Genomic DNA, 22,777 nt, shown 5'->3' with positions numbered 1-22,777 from the left:
GGTTATGTGTACATGTGTTTTGACACTCCCATTAAATTGCAACACCTGTGTTGTGTTCAGCTTCATGCCTGCCCCATCAGGACTCAGAGAATGTACCTGAATAAGTTAAATTTTCAAGTCTTTTTTCATAAGCCATTAAGTATGTTATGAGCAGCTCTTACTGTCTCAGGATAAAGTTGATGATACTCGTAGCAGTGATGGCATCCAATTGTATTCTATAATGGTGATACCCTGAGACATCTCGTCTCTATGGGATTTGATGGAGCCATGACTATACTACAAATGCTAAGTCTTTTGGTTCCAGAGTAATAAAAAGAATGTTGACTGTCATTCATGGAACTGTTGGCATTTAACCCCAGTTTCTGAAGCCCTAATTCCCAGGGGAATGTGTTTGGAGGTAGGACCTTTAGAATTAAAGAGAAGACCCTAGGGCTGAAGAGATGGTTCGGCTCTCAAGACCACTTGTTGCTTTTGCAGAGGACCAGGGTCCCACTCCCCGCACCCAAATGGCAGCTCACAATTGTCTGTAACTCCAGTCCAAGAGGATTGAGTGCTCTCTTTGAGCCTCCACGGGCACTTTATGCTTGTGGTACCCAAACACAAGCAGGCCACACACACACACACATCTCATCACATCGGACCTCATAAATATGAAATTTTTTAAAAGAGGTGTGTGCTTCTTTTTCATTTTTAATTCCTCATTCTTAAAATTATTTGAGCAATAATAGCTCAATCCCAGAATGCTTACTGGTACTCTCCCAGTCCACCCCTGCCTACCCCATGTGTCCCCTCCTGAGTGGATTTGGAAGACAAAAGGATGTTTTTACCATCCTATGTGTATATGTGCATCTATCTGAGTGTGCGTGTGTGTGTGTGTGTGTGTGTGTGTGTGTGTGTGTGTGTGGTGTAGCTTTAACCAGGCCACAGAGTGTCGAACATCTGGCTGTATCTGTGAGAGCATTTCTGAATGAAATCAACATCAAGTTAATCAGATGCCTTCCTACACGTGGATGGACTCAGCCAAATGAAGAACGGGACAGAGTGCAAGGCTTCATTCCGGGGATCTTCTGTGCTTTGTTGCATTTGAGACAGACTAGACACCAGTCATCTTCACACATTTCAGTCACCATAATAGCATGAACAACCTTCATGACCAATCTTGTTGGAGCTGAACGGGTGGCTCAGTGGTAGAGCATCATCCTAGCAGGTGCAAGGTTCTGGGTTTGATCCCCAGCACTGCACATGCAAATAAAATGAATCTTTTTCATCTATATCTAGGTAGATCAGTAAATAAAAAGACATTTCCAATCCTTAGAGGAACCTAATACAATCCCCTTTCTGCCAGCAGAGAAACTATGTCAAATCCAGGCTGTTGATGAGAAAGCAACCACCCACATTGCGTTTGAAAAGCCTTCTGAAGGAATTATCTCTACCTCCTCCACATTCTGCTTAGCAGGTGTGAGTCTACTTCTGGGATGCATTTTAGTGCAGTGAGTTCACGTTACTAGAATAATTATGATGACCTCAAAGCTGAGCCATACTCATTTGAAGAGGAGATAATGTCTACAGATGATACAGGAAAAGCTGGTCTTCATAGGAATGAATATGTATATGTATATTTGTGTTTGCCGTAGTGAGGATTGAACCTAGAGCTTTGTGTGTGCTACACAAGTCCTATAACTGACGTATCCTCAGGTTTTTGTTTATTTGTTTTTAGCCATTTGTTTGTTTGTTTGTTTCATACAGGTCTCTCTGTGTAGCTCTGTCTGTCCTGGAACTAGCACACTCTATAGACCAGGCTGACCTCCAACTCAGAGATCCACCTGCCTCTACTTCCCCGAGATTAAAAGCATGGGCCACCACTGCCCAGCTTCTTTTTTTAGCTTTTATTTCTTGAGACAGTCTCACTATGTTACCTGGGTTAACCTTGAACTTACTGGGTAGAATTTCGATCCATCAGTCTCAGCCTCCTGAGGAGCGAGGATCCAGGTCTACTGGTGATATTCCTATTTATTTGTGCAGTATTTCCTGACATTGAGTAAACACTGTGTTAAGGGCTTTCTGTACATTATTTCATTTACTTCTCTAATAGACTACAGAAAATAAACTTATCATTTTCATTGTACAGATAAAGACTCTGAAACCTACAGAAGTTGACTCTTAGCCCTCGTTAAGCAACTGGTAAAAGACAGAGCTTCACATCCAGGAGTCTGATGCCAGAGGCCTGAGCTCCAGTGTGATCGTTGGCTGTGAACCCAAACTGGGAAGCCAAACCTTACATGAAGAGGCTTGTCCACGCTCTATCAGCTTAGACCTTGAGGGTCCAGATACCCAGGACGGTGCTGCCAGATGACGAGTGCCAAAGATGGAGTTTACCTTGTGGAAAGAACTAGAAAGAAGTGTCCATGTCCAGGTGCCCAAGCCTGTGACAGACAGCAAGCAGTATCTTACCATGAGATAACCCGGATTCAAATGCTTGGCATTGGTAGTGAGCGCTGTGCATCCCTACCACCTTGCTTAAGTGTGAATATTCCAGTGTTGTTATCTCAGAGTCTGAAGGCATTTGGAACAGGGAGCATGAGCATTTTGGCCATAGTGTCACAGACACAGTGGCCTCCCTTTTCAAGTCTCCATGGTTACAGCATCTGTCATCAGGTTACCACCGGGAAAAAGCAAGTCTCAGGACAGCCGTAAGAGCACCCAGTCCCACCAGCTCTTCTCCTAGGTAATTCTTCCAAAATCAACATTAGGGTGACTGGGTCGCCTTTGTTTTAAGTTGGAGAAGACATCACCAACTGGCCCTGCTTCTTCCCCACGCCCACACCTGCTGGCGGGCTGACTTCACAAATGCTAACTCTCAGGGCATCGTCTCTTTAGCTTTAGCCTCAACTCCTATTCAACTCACCTGCCTAGGAGTGGGAGGGCTTTGTCATGACACCAGTAGACACATTGTGTCACACACAGGGAACTCAGAGGCAGTGGGTGCCTGGACCTGAAAGGCAAGGACAGCAAACAGATGCAGAGGCCGCTAAGGTCAAGGGATAAAGAAAACCTTACCCGTCTCCACCAATTGCTTCAGGCACCCTAGAGGTCAATGCCTAAAGCTTAGACCCCTCAGGACAACTAAAGTAATGTCAACCCAGGTAACCACCTGCTTATTTTAAAGAAACTGAGGCACAGGAAAGATATTTGTCAAAGAAAGGGAAGCCAAGATATCAGTTCACAAATTATGGTCTCAGGAAGCACACCCCTAAATTCCATCTCACAATGCCCACTCCTTATATAGCAAAAGTACTCCATGGAGTGCATGCCTTAAAAACAGAAAAGGAGGCTGTAAAGGGATCACTTATCCCTGCAGCTTGGCAGCAGTTTGTGCTTAGCATGCTCCAGACTCAGCATCCTAACTCGCATATGCACGCGCGCGCGCGCGCACACACACACACACACACACACACACACACACACACACACAAGCATGTCTTTTGACCATTGCTTTCGGCACCCATGAAGACAAGCCATTACCACTCCCCTAGGAGACCATAAAACCTATGAATGGGACAGAGCCCCACCACTGAGAGGAGAGGGGCTAAGTGCCTCAGAATTTTCTAGAGGTCTGAGTGTTTGCTGAAAAGTAACTACCATCTGACGCCAAAGAGAAACTGGGAATGGATATAGTGATTTTGCCAGCTCCCAGCTTTGTAGGAGCTAGGAAGAGGAAGACAGGTCTCAGATGACCTTCGGAGAGGAGCAAAGACGCAAAGTGGCTCTTTTCCAAAGAGGCCGTTGGTCCACCTGAGTCACCTTGGTGGAGCCACCAATCTGTCATTGTCGTTTCCAGAACAGTGCGGTGAGCTGACTACCAAACAGGACCTGAAGCTGGCCCTTCCTCCTTCCGCCCTCACTCCTTAAGATTAATGTCGGCCTTCATGGCTCCCCAACTTCTGCTGCTTCCTTCCTTCCTCTGACTCTCAAGACCAAACTCCAACTTCATTCAGCTCCTCTTTATTACATGGCCTCTTATGAATAAAGCCTCATTCTGGGTGCAGCAATGGAAGGTGAGAATTTGGCCTCTGGTGCCAGTTAGACTAGGTTCGAATTCCAGTACACTGAACAGCCAAGCAGAGCTGAACAAGCCGCTGGCTCTATGGTATGTGCTTTGTCCTCTCTGTGCCCGTCCACTGCAGGATACAATCTAAGAGTATATGGAAAGCACTTAGGTCCATCTCGGAGGGACCCTGTCAGCCTCCTCAAAGCATGCTTCTCGACTGAAAGAGAGTGATGCTTTATTATTAAGTGCAAGAACATGTCTGAAAACAGAAAAATATTTCCATAGTGGCCACAGCATTGACCTCCCAGAAAGAGGAACACGCCTGAGGAGTGAGTGGCTAGCAGGTTGGATAAACAATGAAAAATGAAGATCAGAGAACGTCGGACATGAATGGTTGGGACTAAGGCAGTGAGTAGCAAGAGCAAAGGCTAACAGTTGGGATGGGGAACATGTGAGCGCTGCATGGGACCAGGGTCTCTCTGTAGCTAGGAACCGAGTCAAGCAAACCCTGAGAGGTCAGGAACGGACCTAGGAACTTCCAGTGAAAGGGAGTGGTGGTTGAAATCAGAGATAAAACTAGTCTCTAAGAGAGAGCAAAGGTTGAGAAAAACGACCCACCTCACCCCTGCAGCGTTCAGCCCATCTCACCCCTGTAGCACCTACCCACCCCACCCCTGCAGCACTCAGCCCACCTCAGCCCTGTAGCACCCACCCCACCTCACCCCTGTAGCACCCACTCCACCTCAGCCCTGTAGCACTCGGCCCACCTCACCCCTGTGACACCCACCCCACCTCACCTCTGTAGCACCCACCCCACCTCACCCCTGTAGCACTCAGCCCACCTCACCCCTGTAGCACTCAGCCCACCTCACCCCTGTAGCACTCAGCCCACCTCACCCCTGTAGCACCCAGCCCACCTCACCCCTGTAGCACTCCCTCACCTCACCCCTGTAGCACTCAGCCCACCTCACCCCTGTAGCACTCCCTCACCTCACCCCTGTAGCACTCAGCCCACCTCACCCCTGTAGCACTCCCTCACCTCACCCCTGTAGCACTCAGCCCACCTCACCCCTGTAGCACTCCCTCACCTCACCCCTGTAGCACCCACCTCACCTCCCTACACATAAGCCACACCCCACAGGCCCACAGAGGAGGGGCGGGATGGCATGGAGCTGAGCAAGGCATGGTGTACGGCCACCCTGGCAGAAAAAGGAGAGGCTCAGGCAGAGAGCACTGCGAGCATGCTCCGGGTCCTGGATCCTATCCCCAAGGTGGGGGTGGGGTGGGGAGTATGACTTCTTTACTCCAGAACCTAACACCCACGAGGGCGAGAACTGTTGGTCATAGCTTATCCATACAAGCTAGTTTTCTGCCCAAGAAACAGCTCCATATAAATAACACTGATGCTATTGATAAAGTGGCTTTTCTTTTTTCAAACTGAAATTTGTTAACAAAAAGTGTTTGGGTTTCCAACCAAGTCTTCCACTATCATCTTATGCTTGTCAGTCTCCATCTGATCGAACACCCCCTCAGGTAGGACGAAAGGGACAAGGGGTGCCAAAGAGTTTGAAGAGACTACTAGAAAACAGGACAAAGACATGAGCTTGGTCAGAAGCTTTAAAACTAGAAGTGGGGCTGGCCATGGCAGCACATGCCTTTAGTCCCAGCACACACAGAGGCAGGAGGATCTCTGTGAGTGAGTTCGAGGCCAGCCTGGTCTACACAGCAAGTTTCAGACGGGCTCCGCAGCTACTGGGAAACCCTGTCTCGAAAACCCAAAAACAAACCAAAAACAAAAACAAAAAAACAAAAACTAGAAGTGGGCCACAAAACCCCTAGTATTCAGATCCGGCCCCGGTGCTGAGAGTGGGCACGTGTGGCCATGCCATCATATAGCCCTGTCCCAAGTTCATTTCCCTTCTCTTGGAACAGAGGATCAGTCCCTCTCAAGTGCAAACTGCTATTTCCTCCACGGGTTCTCAAGCTGCCAAGGTTAGATGGTTTATACTGAAAGCAAAAAAAAAAAAAAAAAAAAAAAAAAACCTTTAAAAAGCTGACAGTCGTGGCGACACAGGCCTGTAATCCCAGCAGCTGGGAGCAGAGACAGGAACTGAGGACTTCAAAGTCATCCTCTGTCACACAGGGAGTTCAGTTTGAGGCAAGCTTGGTTAAGTAGCTCATCATGCTACACACACACACACACATGCACGCACGCACGCACCCCAACCTTACCTAAGAAGACGAGAGGGACTCCCCCTAGTGGATGCCTGAGACTGGGGATAATAGCAAATTCTAATATATATAATATACGTATATCATATATATGATAAAGACAATAAACTGGGGTAAACATATTTAATCAGGGGCTATGCCAAGCAGTGGGCAGTGGTGGCACATACCTTTAATCCCAGCACTTGGGAGGCAGAGGCAGGTGGATCTCTGTGAGTTTGAGGCCAGCCTGGTCTATAGAGCGAGTTCCAGGACAGCCAGGGCTGAAACACAGAAAAACTCTGTCTCAAAAGAAAAATTTAAATAAATAAATAAGTCAGGGGGCTAGCAAGATGGCTCAAGATTCCAGTCAACCTGAAGACTTTTGATTCCTTGCACCCACATAGTGAAGGGAAAGAACCAACTCCCACAGGATGCCCTCTGACCTCCACCCAGGTGCTGTGGCATGCATGCACACACACAATGATTAAAGAAAATTTTAAGTTTATAAATTGGATACAGTATGAAATTAATCACTTGACAATAATGAGAATGGTCACAGCAACGCTGTAATAAGTGATAAGCATGTTTCACCCTCTCAGAATCTCACTGTACCGTACCCAATCTGTTTGGGACCCTGAAAATGTGAAAATTGTGACCTTAAGTAAGTGGACAGGTTGAAGCAATGCTTATAAGTCAGGGAAAGCAGGGCCGGGCACAGCTGGGTGGCAGAGGTGTTGCTGAGCATGTGTGCGATCCTGAATGGCATCCAGCCCCATGCCCATCAAAGACGGGAGCATGTGCTTTGTCAAAAGGCTGGAGGCTAACACCTGATCTACTTAATCCAGAGTAGGGCATGGCGCCCACAGCATCTAACTTCTAGCTCAACATACTAAGGGAGGGAAATAAAATGCAGAGGGAGAGCACTGGGGGCCTGTACTTAAGCATTTCTCACCGAACTGCCAACGAGCAGAGTGAGGTCAGCCAGGGCCGGGACATAGTGTCTTGCCCAACTAAGGCAGAGGGAAACTCGCCACACCCCCAAACGGGGGCAGAGGTCGAAGTTCACTAATCCTGTAGCATATCCAGGCAGAGAGGAGTCAGGCCAAAATCCCTGACAGTTCCTCCCAGGCAGTGCACACCAAACCTTCTCTTTCAGTCATTTCTTCTGGCAGCTTTGGAGGCAGACTACCAGCTTAGGGAAAACCCGAAAGTCTAGACAGAAAGTACACAGGCCACCCTCCACCCCGACACAGACACTGTTCTGCTGGGGCCGTGACCACGGGGGCTACTCTGGCAGCGACTCTGCGGGAAGCGACACTGAAGAGCTCTGACCATCTTCTGTGGATCTTAAACCAGGCAGAGGGAGGCAGATTCCGGCAATGTGATAAGAAAAGGGGGCCTGGGTGCCAGCACTCAGGAGAGGCTGAAGCAGGACTGTCACTTGAGCAGAAAGTTCAAGACCAATCCAGAAATGCGGCCAGACACATCTCAAAAGTTGGTTGGTTCTGGGTTTTTTTTTTAATAATTTATTTTATCTCACGTGTATTGATATTTTGCTGGTATGTATGTCTGTGTGAGGGTGTCAGAATCCCTGGAACTGGAGTTACAGTTGTGAGCCACCATGCGGGTGCTGGGAATTGAACCCAGGTCCTCTAGAAGAGCAGTGCTCTTAACGATTGAGCCATCTCTCCAGCCACTTGCTCTTTGTTTTTACCTCTTAGATTTAGGTATGTATGTGTGCCCTTCTGTGCCTGGTACCCGAGGAGGTCAGAGGAGGATGTCAGATTCCCTGCAATTGGAGTTGCTGATGGCTGAGCCACCGTGTGGATGCTGAGAAGTAAACCAAGGCCCTCTGCAATAATAATGGGTGATCTTAACCACTAAGCCATCTTCCCAGCCCATTTTTGTTTTTAAATGAAAAAGTGATCTTGTTATATACAACTATGAAAACTGAGACAGATCTCCCTGTACCGACAGGGAGCAAAGTTCCCTTGATTAATGAAGTTGTTAGGTTTTTTTTTTAAGTGGTAAGGGTGTGTAAAGGCAGTAGTGTGCAGTTATTGTGTAAGAGGAAGGAAAACTTGAAGGGTGGGTGAACATATCTGATGATGACAACAGCAGTTGCCCTGGGGCAGAAAACGAGGCACAGAAATGGATGCGTTGAAGGGACAGGCTTTCTTTCCCATAATGACCCTTTTATAACTTATGCATTGCTTTGTAAATGCAAACCCTAATATATTTATGTCTTCATATACAGATGTGCATATGCACATGAAAATGTACACGTAAGTACATATACATGCCAAGAGCAGGCGACATTACGGGCATCTTGTCTTCTCAGAGCTTCATGCCCCTCTGCAGGGGTTAGCTCTCCTGCTGCCTGCCCACCGCTGCCTGATCCCAGCCCCCCATGCCAGCCCAGCCTCCTGTATAAGCTCAGGATACCTGCTCCGGCTGTTCCAAGCACCCCTTCGGTCACAATGTCTGTTCTACATCACACACTGCACACCTGGGAGCTGAGTCTACCTAGTCTTCCCTCTCTGATACAGCTGCCTATTAACAATGAACTCCAGCTGGAGTGACAGAGGAGCCTGGGTGGGAGGAGCAGGGTAAGAACTCTAGGAGGCTCAGGAGGCCCGGGTCTTATTCAGCCTGTGACTTAGGACAAACGGTTTCACCTTTCTGCGTCTCAGTTTCGTTAACTGAAAAAGAAGGTGGTTGCAAGATACCATCTGCAACTGAGACACATCTCCCAATCCCAGCATGCACTGCTCTTCTCAGACATCAATCCCCCTCTGAAACTGGCCAGTATGCGTGGCGTCTTGAATAGCACTATTCAAATGCAAGCAGCATAATTTTAAACATTCTAGAAGCCCTACTACAAAACATAGAAACAGCCAAAATTAGTTTCAACAGATTTTATTTGAACCAATATATCAAAAATATTATCATTTCAACATTCAGTCAATATAAAAATCTTTGTATTTCCATTTTTTATTTTAGCTTTTTTGTTTCAGTAGTTGGTCTTTGAAATCTAGTGTGTACGTTTTACAGTTACAGAATGTGTCCACACACATTTCATTTCATGCTCAAACTCCACCTTTGGCTGATGGCCACTGTAATGGTCTACCAAGAAAGCTCGCCCTTCACTTTGACCTCGTTAAGCCCAGAGCTGAGGCCCAGCCCACATCCTTGGAAAGGCCAAAGTAACAGCAGTGGTTTGGGTTGCAAGTTCCTCACCTGACAGGCAGCTGGTTAGGGCTGGATACAGACAGCCCTGTAGCAATCAGGACAATAGCCAGAGCCCCACAGGTCCCCAGTAGAACGGCGAGGAACACCAGGGAGAGCAGACGGACAAGCGGGGCACAATCAAGCCTGTGTGCCCAGGCTTTCACAGCACAGGACAGCACACGTGCCAGGTGCACATGCCCTCTTGAGACGCCCGCTCGTCCACCCCTCTGAGCACTGTGCATGCCACCTGGGCCTCAGCTCAGCCACCACTCGCAAGAAATCTTCCTCGGGGCAGAAGAAGTGCCAAAAGCTTCTGACATGCCCATTGAGTCATGTGTGAGTCCCTGTGAGATGAGACGGCTGACCTCTGCCTAGCAGTCACCCACACAGCGGAGCAGGAATGCGAGCCTTGCTCTGCAGCTTCCAGAGCTCACAGCACTGGTAGAGGCAAACAACCCCACCACTATCAAAGTCACCACGGCAGGAGGGGCACAAGACAGGGCTGGGAACTGAGCAGGCCTGAAAAGCCAAGGGTCTCCTGCGGCAGAGCTGCTATAAGACCCTCCAGCAGTACCAGCAAAGCCACACTGACGAGGCCTGAGGAGGACCTGGCAGCTAGGATGCAGCATACCCAGAAATCAGAGTAACACAGCAAAGGAGGTGCCGCCAAATCCGCTAACATGGGGCCTAAGTTTCCATTAAGAAGAATATGGATTTGTATCCTGTGGGCCATGGAAGCCATTAAGGAGGTTTTTCTAGGGCAGTGAATGTCCAGATTCTCATTTCAAAATCATTCTCATAAGGCTCATGAGTCACAGATATTCAAGACGGTGGGTGGAGTCCACCGCTCAAGCCCTGGGGTTCTAGGCCAAGTTGGGCAATAATAGTGAAACTCACATCTCAAAAGCAGTAAGAGAGGAGTCATTGTCAAGGGCTTTCACCTCTTCTGAATCCTTTTCTCTCCCCATCAATCTAGGGTCTACTTAAGAATCATCCACAAAATGATAGGGAAAGGCTATCACGGTTCCCAAGACTTCAGGATGCAGATGAATTCTAACTGTGAAGTTTCTTCTTCTAAGGAAAAGCTGTTGACTCATGGTTCCTAAAAAAAAAAAAATCAACCAGCAATGAGCTAGCAACCCTCCCTGCATTCTCATCATCCACTCGACAGAGATCCGGTGTGGATGACTGCATGTACTCACACAGAAACACACGAGACCTCTGTGGTCATCAAAGAAATGCCTCCTCCCCGAGGTTTGTCCCTTCGGCCCCCACCAGCCCCCTGGCCCGGCCCCCATAGCTCTTCCAGCTCACCTGATTACCCAGTTCCATTTTCGGCGCTCAGCTCTGAGCCTGGCCTACTTTTCATGCCACACGAGCAAAGAAACGTGGGCATGACGCAAACAACAGACCACAGCTAGGACAACAGGGCACAGAGAGGGGACCTGCCACCGTGTGCCCCAAGGGGAAACAGTGATGAGATGAAGTGAGCTGGACAGGCCGAACGTGATGGGGTACAGTGGGAAGCCAGTGGGTCCAAGAGAGCTAGGCTTGGGCCCTGGCACACTGGAAAACTGAGCTAAGACTATGAGGCACCAAGAAAGATCACATTCCCCGGAGATAAGGTCGGGCAGGCTCACTTTGCTCCCAGTGGTCACCCAGGTGGGTCAAAAGCCACATTCTGCCTGACGGGCAAAAAGCCTCAAGCAGAAGCCTCTTACCCAACTGCAGGACCAGTGGGGGAGGTGGGGGTGGGAGGTGGGGGCGGTATCTGTGAGAGGAGCATGGGAGAGAAGATACATCTCTGGTTTCACTGCCCTGGTGAGCAATTCTCAGAGCTAAGTTTTTCAGAAGCAGGAGGCTTCTCCACCAGATGCCTGTGAACTCCGAACTCCCTTAGCACCCTAACCTGGAAAGTCATCCTCTGCCTCTGTCAATAAGACAGAATGATCCCTGCTCCGGGACCCCTCCTTTCTGAGGAGCTGTTGCAGGAAGAAGTAAGAGAACTGTTCCGGGCAACCAGACCTCTGTTCTGTAGCTGGGCCTCAGGTGCCACTATTTCCACACTCCCTTTGAGACCAGCGTGGTGGGATGCCAAAGGGAGGGCTCAGAGGCAGCAAGCCACAGCTCACCTGCCTCCTCACTCTTTCTAGAAAGAGGTGGGCCCAATCCCACAGTGCCATCTGGGGCTCAGTCACTGGACTCGACTCTTCTGCTTCTGTAGATGTGGACAGTAAGAGACAAGGCAGCCAGGGAGGACCACTCAGTCACGGAGGGCAAGTGGGTAGAGCCGAGAGAGGGTGGCCTTCTGGATCCAGCGGAAGAGCTGGGCCAGCTGGTAGATGAAGGGCAGTGAAGACGGACTTGCTGTGGGGAAGGGAAACACTATCGTGAGTGCTTGTCCCTCAGCCCCACCATGGTGGCTAGGAGACACATCTGGGCTTCCTGCAATTCGAAGCCTCCCCAACAACAAGGACTTTCTCTTTCTCTGAGATAGGTTTTCTCCACTAGAATTACAATAACCTTGCATATTCTAGGAAAATAATCCAGATTTATTGCGTCTTTCTGATATACGCACAGAGAAGCCCCCACCCGTGCTTCCAAGTGTGTCTCACTTCCTTCTGAATGTCTCTCTTTACTCCCAGGCTTAAGCCTATATTAAAATATTTTTATTGGGGTTGGAGAGATGGCTCAGTGGTTAAGAGCACTTGCTGTTCTCGTGAAGGCCTGGGCTCACCCACCTGGAGGCTCACAACCATCTGTAACACAGGTCCAGGGGATCCAGCACTTCCTTTGCCTCCAAGAGCACCAGGCATGCATGTGATGCACATACATACATGCAGACTCATACATATTTTTAAAGTCTTAAAAAAATGGTTATTAAGCCCCAACCCTGCTTCATGAAAAAAATAAATACCCTGATAGCAATGACTGCCACTTGGGAGGGTCATTTGGGGAGGCTTTCACTGCATTTTGTACCTTTATATGCCTTTTCAGTTTGGAGCCTTATGACAGTATTGCCTATTACACCACAAACTGACCACACTGAAAATAAATTTAAAAAATCCACCACTTGTTTATTTTCCTTGTTTGGATCACAGATTTAAAAAGCAAACAATAACTATTTCTACCTTTGTTTTGGTTTGATTTGGGAAGGTTGTTTTATTTGAGACAGGTCTTATGTAGCCCAAGATGGCCTGGTACTTATACAGGCAAGGATAACTGGCCCTCTGATCTTTCTGCCTTTATCTTCTAAATGCCACCACACCAGGTCTCACATGGTGCTGGGGACAGAGCCTAGGCCTCAGGACATACCAGGCAAGCATGGTATCTCAGCCCATCCCTGGCCTCCAAATAAGGAATACATACTTCTTTCTTAAACAGAAAAACCATCCCAGGTCCTTAGATGGCTGAGGCAGGAGCCTCAGCTAGGACTAGAGGTTGAGACCAGGCTGGGCAACACAATGAGACACTCACAGCCCTGCCCCTCAAATGGGGAACAGCAGTGTTTAGGGCTAATTAAGGAGAGGGCTCGGTGGGTAAAGCACTTGTAGAACAAGTGTGAAGACCTGGGTTTGAATCCTGAACACCCATGTGAAAGTCAGGCATGGTGGCAGCACAAGCCTGTAATCCCACAGCAGGCTGCAGGTTCAGCAAAGACACGCTCTCAAAACCTAAAGCAGAAGGGCTGGGGCTGTAGCTCAGTGATGGAACACCTGCCCCCAAGTATAAGGCCCTAGACTTAACCCCAGCCGTCATCATCATCATCATAGCAATAATAATAATAACGTGGAGGGTAAGAGAAGAAAGCACCAACGTCAACCTCAAGTGTCCATGCTTGTGTGCACATATGCACACACACATGATGGGGGGGGGCATTTATTCCTCTAAGGCTAGGGATGCTATATCTGCCATCTACCACCAAAAGCTACCCCTAAACCAGGCAGCAGTGGCGTTTGCCTTTAATCCCAGCATTTGGAAGGAAGAGGCAAGCAGATCTCTGTGAGTTCAAGGCCAGCTTTGTCTACAGAGCGAGTTCCAGGACAGGATCCAAAGCTACACAGAGAAACCCCATCTCGAAAAACCAAAACAGGGGAGAACCACCCCTAACCCTCCATACATGCTATTTTTCTTTAAAGCAACTGACCTATTTCCTCCAAATTCTATTTGTATCCCACCCCAGGTCCTCCTCTCCTAAGGGCCAGGACACAGCTGAGGAAGCTGGGCAGCTCAGGACACACCCAAGTTCAAATGGCTTCTGCGCCACCATTTAGGAGATCAGCGTTGATGACACAGAAGAGTTTAGGGAAGTCATAAGGCATTTTAAATTCTTATCACATCTACAAAGTAGGCAGTCAGGGACAGATGGAAATCACAGACTACACCTCCCTGTTTTACACGTATTTTTCCAGCATGAGAATGTGCTTCCCACGTCAGGTGTGGCTGCTCGCCTGTCTTTTTCAGAGTTTCTGGAAGCTGCAGGTGAGTTTCCACCTGTCCAGAGGGGACATTCCTGCTCAGAGTCCAGCTAAGGGGGTCAAAGAAAATCTGACTGACTAAGGAAAAGGGGAAGTAAGGAAGACAGGGACCTAAAGTCAAAAGACAGCAGCTTTAGAAACAGGTGGACCGCGGGACTCTAGCCTAGTCACTGTGCCTCTCTGGCTATTAGATTTCTCAACCAAAAATGAAAGAAAGTGAACGGATCAAAACAAAGGATTTTCATTTCCCCTTGGTTTTGAAAGCTGCATAATCCTACCCTACATCTAAATTCTTGAGAAAAGCAGAGATTAGGTTGCAATTCACAAAGCAAGGAGAAGGCAGAAAACCTGGCTTGGGATGCACACCCACAGTCCCAGGGCTTGGGAGGCACACCCACAATCCCAGGGCTTGGGAGGCACACCCACAATCTCAGGGTTTGGGATGCACACCCACAATCCCAGGGCTTGGGATGCACACCCACAATCCCAGGGTTTCTGAATGCACACCCGCAATCCCAGGGTTTCTGAATGCACACCCGCAATCCCAGGGTTTGGGGTGCACACCCACAATCCCAGGGTTTCGGAATGCACACCCGCAATCTCAGGGCTTGGGATGCACACCCACAATCCCAGGGCTTGGGAGGCACACCCGCAATCCCAGGGTTTTGGTGGCTGAAACAAAGAAGTTGAGGACATTCTGTACTATGTAGCAAGACCTTGTCTTTTTTTTGTTGTTTTTTCAAAGGTGAAGGACAGTGTTTCTCAAAAAGTGGTCCCCTAACTGTGGCCCAGTATCTGCACACCTGGGTGAGTACTCCTCAGGAAACCCCCAGGTGCGTTCCCAAATCTCACTTGGAAAGCTCATCTCTGTCATAGTGAAGCCGAAGAGACAAACCACCTGAGGATCAGCACACATCAGCAGGGAACGTTCTGTAACCAGAAGAAGCTGTTTCCAGCTATTTTCCCACCTCGCCTAGAGTGCATCAGAATTTCATCTACGTTTTCAAGGTCACACTAGCCAGGAGACACTTGGATCAACAGACTCTGTTTCAGGTGCTAGGATGGGGAAGGCTCCCTTAGCTTGCATTCTGACTAGCGGTTGTCCCTGGATGGAGCAGAGGCCTAGGTGACTCCATCAGCAGGGTGGGAAATGTTCTCCAGCTGCTCTCCTAGGTTCTAGGCCCGGTCTCTCCTAGAGGTGAGGTTGACTCTCACTTATTACAGAAAAGGCTCAGAGAACAATGCCGCAGGGGGTGGCTCCCTCCCAGCAGCACCTGCTCTCACAGGCCCTGCTGTAGGCACCCTTGACTCACCTGGGTCAAACCGCAGAACCAGGAGACAGAGGATCAAGGCGGCCAGGAGGCTCTTTCTGAAGGGCTGAGAGAGGAGGTGGCTCGCCACAGAGCCCCAGAGCCGGTGAAGCAACCTCAGCAGCGACATCAACTTACAGGAGAAGGAACCTGACCAGGGGACAGAGCATTGCAGGGTGAGTCAGGCGAATCAGTTTCCCTGGCTGAGCCTCGAGCTAGATCTGAAGAGTCAATCAAAATAGAATGAGAATGATTTCCTTGCACAGCCCAAGAAACAGTTCAAAAGAAAACGCTGAGAGCTCTAAAAATAACATTGTTTGTTCGGAGGTTCCGTTTGGTTTTTGCAGTGCTGGGGACGGATCCATGACCTTGCGGACACTTGGCAAGTATTCTACTGCTGAGTTACACCCACAGCTGTGCAGGCTGAGCTACACCCAGAGCTGTGCTGTGCAGGCTGAGCTACACCCACAGATGTGCAGGTTGCACTCTACACCCACAGATGTGCAGGCTGAGCTACACCCACAGCTGTGCAGGCTGAGCTACACCCACAGCTGTGCAGGCTCAGCTACACCCACAGCTGTGCAGGCTCAGCTACACCCACAGCTGTGCAGGCTGAGCTACACCCACAGCTGTGCAGGCTGAGCTACACCCACAGCTGTGCAGGCTCAGCTACACCCACAGCTGTGCAGGCTGAGCTACACCCACAGCTGTGCAGGCTGAGCTACACCCACAGCTGTGCAGAGAGCATTTCAGGACAGGCTGTCTGAAGACACAGTCAGTGCACACAGGACCTACTCAGCTGTCTAGGTGTGTGTCTGAAAACACCAAGCCCCCTTATTTCACATCATTTTTCGTATTATGAATTGACACGTGTAAGATAACTCAGAGCCGTACCAGTGACACATCAACACAGAGAAGAGAAGGCTTGAACTTATGCAGTAGAGAATCCAGATGGGGATTGAGGATAAAATCAGGACTACTGGTAGCCAGAGACAAGAGGTACAGTTCTGACAGAGGCCCCGGACTGGCCGTGAAGGTTGCGGCTGTGCTGTCAATTTTCACGTCACCTTGACACAGACAAGAATCACTAGGGAAGAGAGAACCTCTGCTGAGACAATGCCCCCACCAGACTGGCCTTGATGTGGCTGAGCCTTTTCCACAGGGTACAGGACCATCCCTGGGCTAGTGGTCCTGGGTCCTGTAAGAAAACAGGCTGAAGACGTCATGAGGAGCAAGCCAGTCAGCAGCGGTCCCTCTATGACTTCCATGTCAGTCTCCAGGTTCCTGTCCTCAGCTCCTGCCCTGGCTTCCTTTAATGACCGACTGGGGACGGGGAAGGGCGAGATGAAATAAACCCTTTCCACCTCAGATTGCTCGGTCCGTAGTGTTGAACCACGGCAACAGAAACCTACCTAAGGCAAAGATGGGAGACCTGGCAGCCACAGGCCACTCCTGAAGCCAGCAATCTGCTAGCAGAAAAGGGCTATGATCCCAGCAGGTCCATGGGGAAAAGTACTTTGGAGAAAGGATTATAATTTCCTGACAGGCTTTCGCATACATTTTAAAAAGGAGAAAATTTAACAATCTCTAAGCTGTAAAAAACAGAAGATGCTGAAAGAAGGTATAAAGCTAATTGTTTTTCTAGTTCTACTCTGAAATGGATATTTTGTTTCTGATGGTGGCAAAGTACATAAAAATACATTCAGTGTGGACGTATAAGATCGAATATGAAACTCCACAGCTTCTGTTCTGAACAGCTATTTAAATTGTATACAAGTTCACTGAACTGTATATATAGTCTTTTGGTTTGGTTAATTTTGGTGTTTTGGTTTTTGTTTTGTTTTGTTAATTTATAATCATTCTTTGTCACATCTAAATTTTTATTTAGTTTATTTATTCCACCACACAATACAGTGATATCATACCAAATAAAAGGGATAGACCTTTCCTATAATAAAGTTCACACACACACACACACACACACACACACACACACGTGCTCAGTTCCTGGCACCCACACTGTGGAGCTCACAACTGCCTGTAACTCCAGCTCCAGGGGGCTCTGATGTCTCCAGTCTCCATGGGCAGCTGCATTCACATCACATATCCACACACAGATGCTTACATGAACATAATTTTAAACAATAAAAATAAGTCTTTAAAAATTAAAGAAGGCAGGCACTGGTCCAGGAGACAGGCAATGTTCTAACCTTGGACGTGTTCACACACAGAATGAAGGAAAGGGAACTGGAAGACTTAGGAGCAAAGATAATTTGGGGCCAAGCGCCTCTAAGTTCCTGTAACAGAAAACCTGACTTCTGGCTCCTCTCCACTGCCTTGGAAGGATGCTACCAGAAGCCACGGGGTAGCACAACCACATGCTAAAGAACAAGGCAGACCTTAGCTGAAAAATCAAAACACCCAAAAGCTCTAGTTAAGTGTCGGCAGACAGGAGGCTGCGCACAAAGACCCGAAGCTGAGGGAGGTCATTTTTATTTCATAAGTTACCAAGTTAAGCTGTGTGTATTCATGCTAGCATCTGAAGGAGTAACAGCTCCCAGGTCAGCATGACGGAAGGAATAAAACCTAGTGAGAGGAACCCAAGGAAATGACTAATCACACACCAAAGAAAAGCGACTTTTCTTTCTTTCTTTTCTGTTTTTGATTTGTTTTGTTTTTCCAAGATAGGGTTTCTCTGTGTAGCCCTGGCTGTCCTAGAACTCACGCCATAGACCAGGCTGGCCTTGAACTCACAGAGATCTGCCTATCTGTCTCTACCTCCCACGTGCTGGGATTAAAGGTGAACACTATCACAACTGGTCTTTAATCCTGTACTTGGAAGACAAATCAGGGTCAGGGGACCCAGCACAAACTCCCCAGATGCAGACTCTTCTTGTGTTCCAACTTCAGAGAGTGTAGCCTGGTCTGTAATGCAATGCAGCGGTATTCCATCCTGTGACTTAAACTCTTAAGTTCCTAAGCTTAGGGGTGCCACGGAACCCCTCTGCAGGGACCAGGGAGCCCTGATGTCCTACCTTCCTGGCTTGGCTTCGGTTGCTCCTGAGAACTCAAGGGCTCCTGTGTGGACTGTTGCCTTGCTGTGCGGATGGCCTGGAGCACTTCTTCCCGCTGCTCCTCGCCGAAAGCTGCAGAGCCCAGTGCCAGTTCCTCGGCCTCTGACCAACGACCCAAGGGTAGAAGCACCCGGAGCACGTGGAGTTCTGCCAGGGATCCGTACTCAGGAAGGCCCTGGTTGTCTGGGTCTTGGAGCCAGGCATCAACCACAGTCAACACAGTTCCAGGCTCTTGCATTTTGCTATACAGAAGGATGCTGCATCCCCAGAGGAGAAGAATCAGTGCTCTACAGGAGACTCACCCCCAGAACCACATACTTCTGCAACCCTACCCGCCCAGGTCCTCCAGCCCTTCCCTGTGGGACAGAAATACTGCAAGAATTAAAAATTGGAAAATTAGAGGGATAGTGATTAAGTATGCACCGCTCTTGCAGAGGACTGGAGTCCTGATTCATGGCACCCATACTGGAGAACTCACAACCACCCGTAACTCTAGTTCTGGAATATCTGATACCATCTCCTGGCCTCCAAGGGTACTGGCACTCACATGCATTCGCACACGCATACACACACACACATACACACACACAATTTTTAAAAATAATAATAAATTTTTAAGAATTAGAGATTGCAGCCAGGCGGTGGTGGCACATGCCTTTAATCCCAGCACTCAGGAGGCAGAGGCCAGCAGATCTCTATGAGTTCAAGACCATCCTGGTCTACAGAGCTAGTTCCAGGACAGGCTCCAAAGCTACAGAGAAACCCTGTCTCCAAAAAAAAAAAAATATATATGGTGGCTTGCACCTTGAATCTCAGCATTTGTGAGGCAGAGGCCAGCAGATCTCTGTGAGTTCAAGGCCAGCCTAGCCCACAAGTTAGTTCCAGGACAGCCAAGGCTGTTTACTACACAGAGATGGGGAACCTCCTTCAGCCAATGGCCTTTGAGAGGCTGGACCAGGTTGAGGCATGGCTTTGGGGTACCAAAAAGTCGCGTTCCGGCCCACTCATCCCACTTTCTCCCCCACGCCACACCTGGATGTTGGACCCATTCCTATTTCCTCGCTGTGATTTGTGAGTTCCTTTTTAATAAGGAAAAACTTTAATATACCCTATTCAGAGCTAGTGTGAGATTTCTTTACTCACATCAACACAGAGAAACTCTGTCTTGAGGGAAAAAAATTGAGATTGAGGGCTTGAGAGATGGCTCAGAAGTTAAGAGCACTGGCTGTTCCTCCAGAGGACCCAGGTTCAAGTTTCAGGATCTACACGGAGGCTCATAACTGTCTGTAACTGCAGTTCCAGGGGATCCAGCACCCTCTTCTGGCATCTATGGGCATCGGGCACTCATGTAGTGCAGCTATACAATACATGTAGTACAATGCATGTAATACACTCAAGTACAACACACATACATGTAATAAAATAAAACAAAAACTAATTTTTTTTAGTTTTTCAAGACAGGGTTTTGCTGTAGCTATCAAGCCTGTCCTGGAACTAGCTCTTGTCGACCATGCTGGCCTCGAACTCACAGAGATCCACCTGCCTCTGCTTCCCGAGTGCTGGAACTAAAGGTATATGCCACCACTGCCCAGCTGTAAAATATTTTTTAAAAAGAGTATTAGCTGTGTAATCCTGAGGATCAGAGTTGGGGGCCTAGCACCCACATAATAAGCAGGATGTGGCTCCACCCACATCTATAATCCTAGCATGGAGAGGGAAGAGATAAGAGGACCTACTGGGGCTTGCTAGCTAAGAGCCTAGCCATGAAAGAATGTGAGCTTCAGGTTCGGGGAGAGCCCCTGCCTCAGAGGAATACAGCAGAGAATGAGAGATGACTACAGGTACCCTTCTCTCATCTCCATGCACACATGCATGTGCGCCCACATACACACATGCACATACACCACACGCACACACGCACACCACTTATACACATACCCACACACAGAAAACACATGCCAAAAACTTTTGTTAAGAATTAGAAACCCCCAGGAAGGAGCAGGAAGCTTGATTGGCCCTGTCCACTACTGTCCTACATGCGCTCTTTTTTCTTCTCTTTTACTCCCAAATGCCGCCTTCCCCATCCTTAGCTGCTATGGTCTGAGGTCTGAACCAAGTGGGGAGACCTGAATTTGAAGGGAACTGATACAGAAGGAGGACAAATGAAATGAGCCATGAGACCCTAGCTCAAGACAGGACTTGGGTTCTTACACTAACCCGGTGTCAGCAACCAGAACCTACCACAGCTCCAGGACTTTGGGAGGAAGCTTTTGAGGATCCTGGTAATACTGGAGGACCCAGGACAGGACTTCTCTCCACCGATCCATTTCTGCCAGAGCCTGAATCCCCACAACACACAGGGAGCATTTCACCTCCACAACACTGTCAACAGAAAGACAGGAGTCAGGCTGAGCACGGCACCCCCTCTCTCCATTCCCTCTTCCACTCTGACTGGACTGGTCTCCGGCTTCCAACTCGGAGGTTACACCCTTACCTCTTCTGTTATTGATTGGACCAGGCCTCACCATGGTCTCTTGGGCTGCCCATCCCCCCTGGAGTTAAGTTCTGGAAACTTCTCCGAGGCAAATGAGCTATTGCCCAACATACATCTTGGCACTCAGGTGGAATCAGAACAGAATGAGCCAGGTAAATCCTCTGGGAATGGCACCCGGCAAGCATGCAGCCAAGAGGTGTGCCTTGAAGGGGAGAGGGCATCAACAGTTTGCTTAGTGCCAAGTGGGCTTGGAGGGAGGGGTCTGGCTGGGTGTTCATATAGGAACTCAACTGGCCATTAGAATCATCTGTATCAACTGTGCAACATCCACCCCCCTAAAATCCACAGCCGATCTCCCCAGTTTTTGCTTCTCTGACATCAACTTTGACTATTCATTCTGCCTACTCCCTCCCTGGTATGCTCACACAGCTCTAAGGAAGGTTTACACTCCACAGAGAAATGGTGCCCCTAGCTGCCAGAGGAGGCCTATGCATCAGGAAGAGCAACCCGGGGCAAGGGTTTTCTAAAAGTAATTCATCCAATTTTTCAACAGGACCCAACTACACTTCTGCCTTGACCCCCATTTTCCACGATCCGACAAGGCCAGGAGTGAATGGGGGACGGGTTCCCAAAGGAGGCCTCCTGCTACCTGCTTACTGATCCCCTTAGGACTGTACACTTAATAGACAATCACCCTGTCCTGCACTGAAAGAGTGAGCAACGAACTGGCTGCGGCTTTCCCCAAACCGTTGCATGATTTGACTTCTTCATCGTACAGTAACCCTTTCTTCCTCAGTAGCACGGGAGCAGAATAAGCAACCAGCCTCTCTCAGAGAGGATCTCTTAGTGAAAGCAAGGTATAAGGTTGGTACAATCTGGCAATGCCAGAAAAGCGGACCGAGTTCCTCCCCAAAAGGATCAGAAAGGAACCAGCCCAGCACGTACGTGTCACTTGCGGGCTCCTCGGCCAGGCTCTCCCAAGCCCGTTCGCAAGTCTCTAGTGCGGCAGGGAAGTCCAGATGCACCACCAGCAGGTCGGACGCCTCCTCCAGCAGGTGCACCGCGGGTAACACAGCCGGAAGGGCACGCGCAGGCTCGCTGCTCCGCAAAGGGCCCCCAAGCCCTTTCAAGGGGGCTGCAGAAGTCGAGGCGTCGCTCTTCATAGCCAGCCTTGGGCTCGTTACCCGTCAGGAAGACAGCTTCTCCGGAGCCTCCTGGAAATCCGGAGTGGGCCCGGTAGATGACCGGCAGGCCTCGCGCTCTCCTCCTCCACACCTCTCCAGGTCAGTTCCTAGGAAAGGACCGTGAAGACGGGGACCCGAGGCACAGCCTGCGCTCACCGACAGCCTAACTCTTGGAGGAGTGGCCTGCACAGAAGTCGAGGTGCTGCCGAACGCTAAGTACTTGCTCCTCCCTCCCCTCGACAAGTGTTGGAAGGACCAGAGCTCACTAAGTCGCAAGCGCGCCGCCAACAGAGCCCTACTCTGAGAACCCACAGAGGTGGGCACCTCCGCCTCCGCCACTACGGTGCACGCGCGCGCCCTGGAGCGCGGAACTCTGGGAGTTGTAGTCCTGGCCTCTGCGCTGCGAAACTTGAGGGAGCGTTCCGACTACAACCTCAAACCTTTGGCACCCAGAGGCGGTCATTCTCCAGAGAGAACGCACCAGTTCACCAGCTTTGGGTTGGAAAAGTTGGGGCAGCTGAGCTGAACCATTAGTGAATCTCCTATGTCCTGTGAAATGTGATCCTTCCCAAACTAACCGGAAGAGGCCGGACGGAAGAAATTCCTGTAAGGAGGTGGAGCTACCTGCACCTTTATGGTGGACCTCCGAGGGGGTGCTAGGAGATCAGGGCGGAGATAGAACTGAGGCCTGCATTGTTTGTGTAAAACAAACATCATAAAAACAAAGCCATGCGTATGTAATGCAGT

At 49.2% G+C, this 22,777-nt stretch overlaps 1 protein-coding gene across 3 annotated transcripts; it reads right to left on the bottom strand.

Annotated features, from left to right (window-relative positions):
- Positions 1-9,178: 9,178 nt before the first annotated feature.
- On the bottom strand, positions 9,179-22,469 carry Pex26 (peroxisomal biogenesis factor 26). Of its 3 annotated transcripts, XR_005973617.1 has the most exons (6): positions 21,792-22,469; positions 20,594-20,734; positions 18,314-18,609; positions 15,282-15,428; positions 11,623-11,857; positions 10,473-10,592 (listed from the first exon to the last, which is right to left on the bottom strand). XR_005973617.1 is itself a non-coding variant. In XM_041644546.1 (5 exons), exons 1-5 carry the CDS (start codon positions 22,007-22,009, stop codon positions 10,474-10,476), a joined length of 921 nt encoding a protein of 306 aa, XP_041500480.1. In that variant the 5' UTR covers positions 22,010-22,469; the 3' UTR covers positions 9,179-10,473. The 3 variants fall into 3 exon arrangements, 2 of the variants coding, with proteins under 2 accessions (XP_041500480.1, XP_041500484.1); XM_041644546.1 differs by lacking the exon at positions 11,623-11,857 and having other exon boundaries at positions 9,179-10,592; XM_041644550.1 differs by having other exon boundaries at positions 10,457-11,857.
- Positions 22,470-22,777: the final 308 nt, after the last annotated feature.

Source organism: Microtus oregoni, unplaced genomic scaffold, assembly GCF_018167655.1.
Source record: "Microtus oregoni isolate MIOR12 unplaced genomic scaffold, Mior012 000002F_ref0000024, whole genome shotgun sequence".
Classification (NCBI taxonomy): Eukaryota; Metazoa; Chordata; class Mammalia; order Rodentia; family Cricetidae; genus Microtus; species Microtus oregoni.
Note: the sequence above shows the minus strand (reverse complement) of the source record. Positions and strands in the feature narration are given on the sequence as shown.

Bases quoted from the DNA above. Each gene is read 5' to 3' on its own strand.
- Pex26 (XM_041644546.1), bottom strand. From the start codon at position 22,009: ATGAAGAGCGACGCCTCGACTTCTGCAGCCCCCTTGAAAGGGCTTGGG. The intron at 15,429-18,313 runs GTAGGACATCAG...TCCCCTGGTCAG, and splicing joins ACCGAAGCCAAGCCAGGAAG to GTTCCTTCTCCTGTAAGTTG. The intron at 10,593-15,281 runs GTGAGTCAAGGG...TTTTTTTTTTAG, and splicing joins GGTTCTGCGGTTTGACCCAG to GAACCATGAGTCAACAGCTT.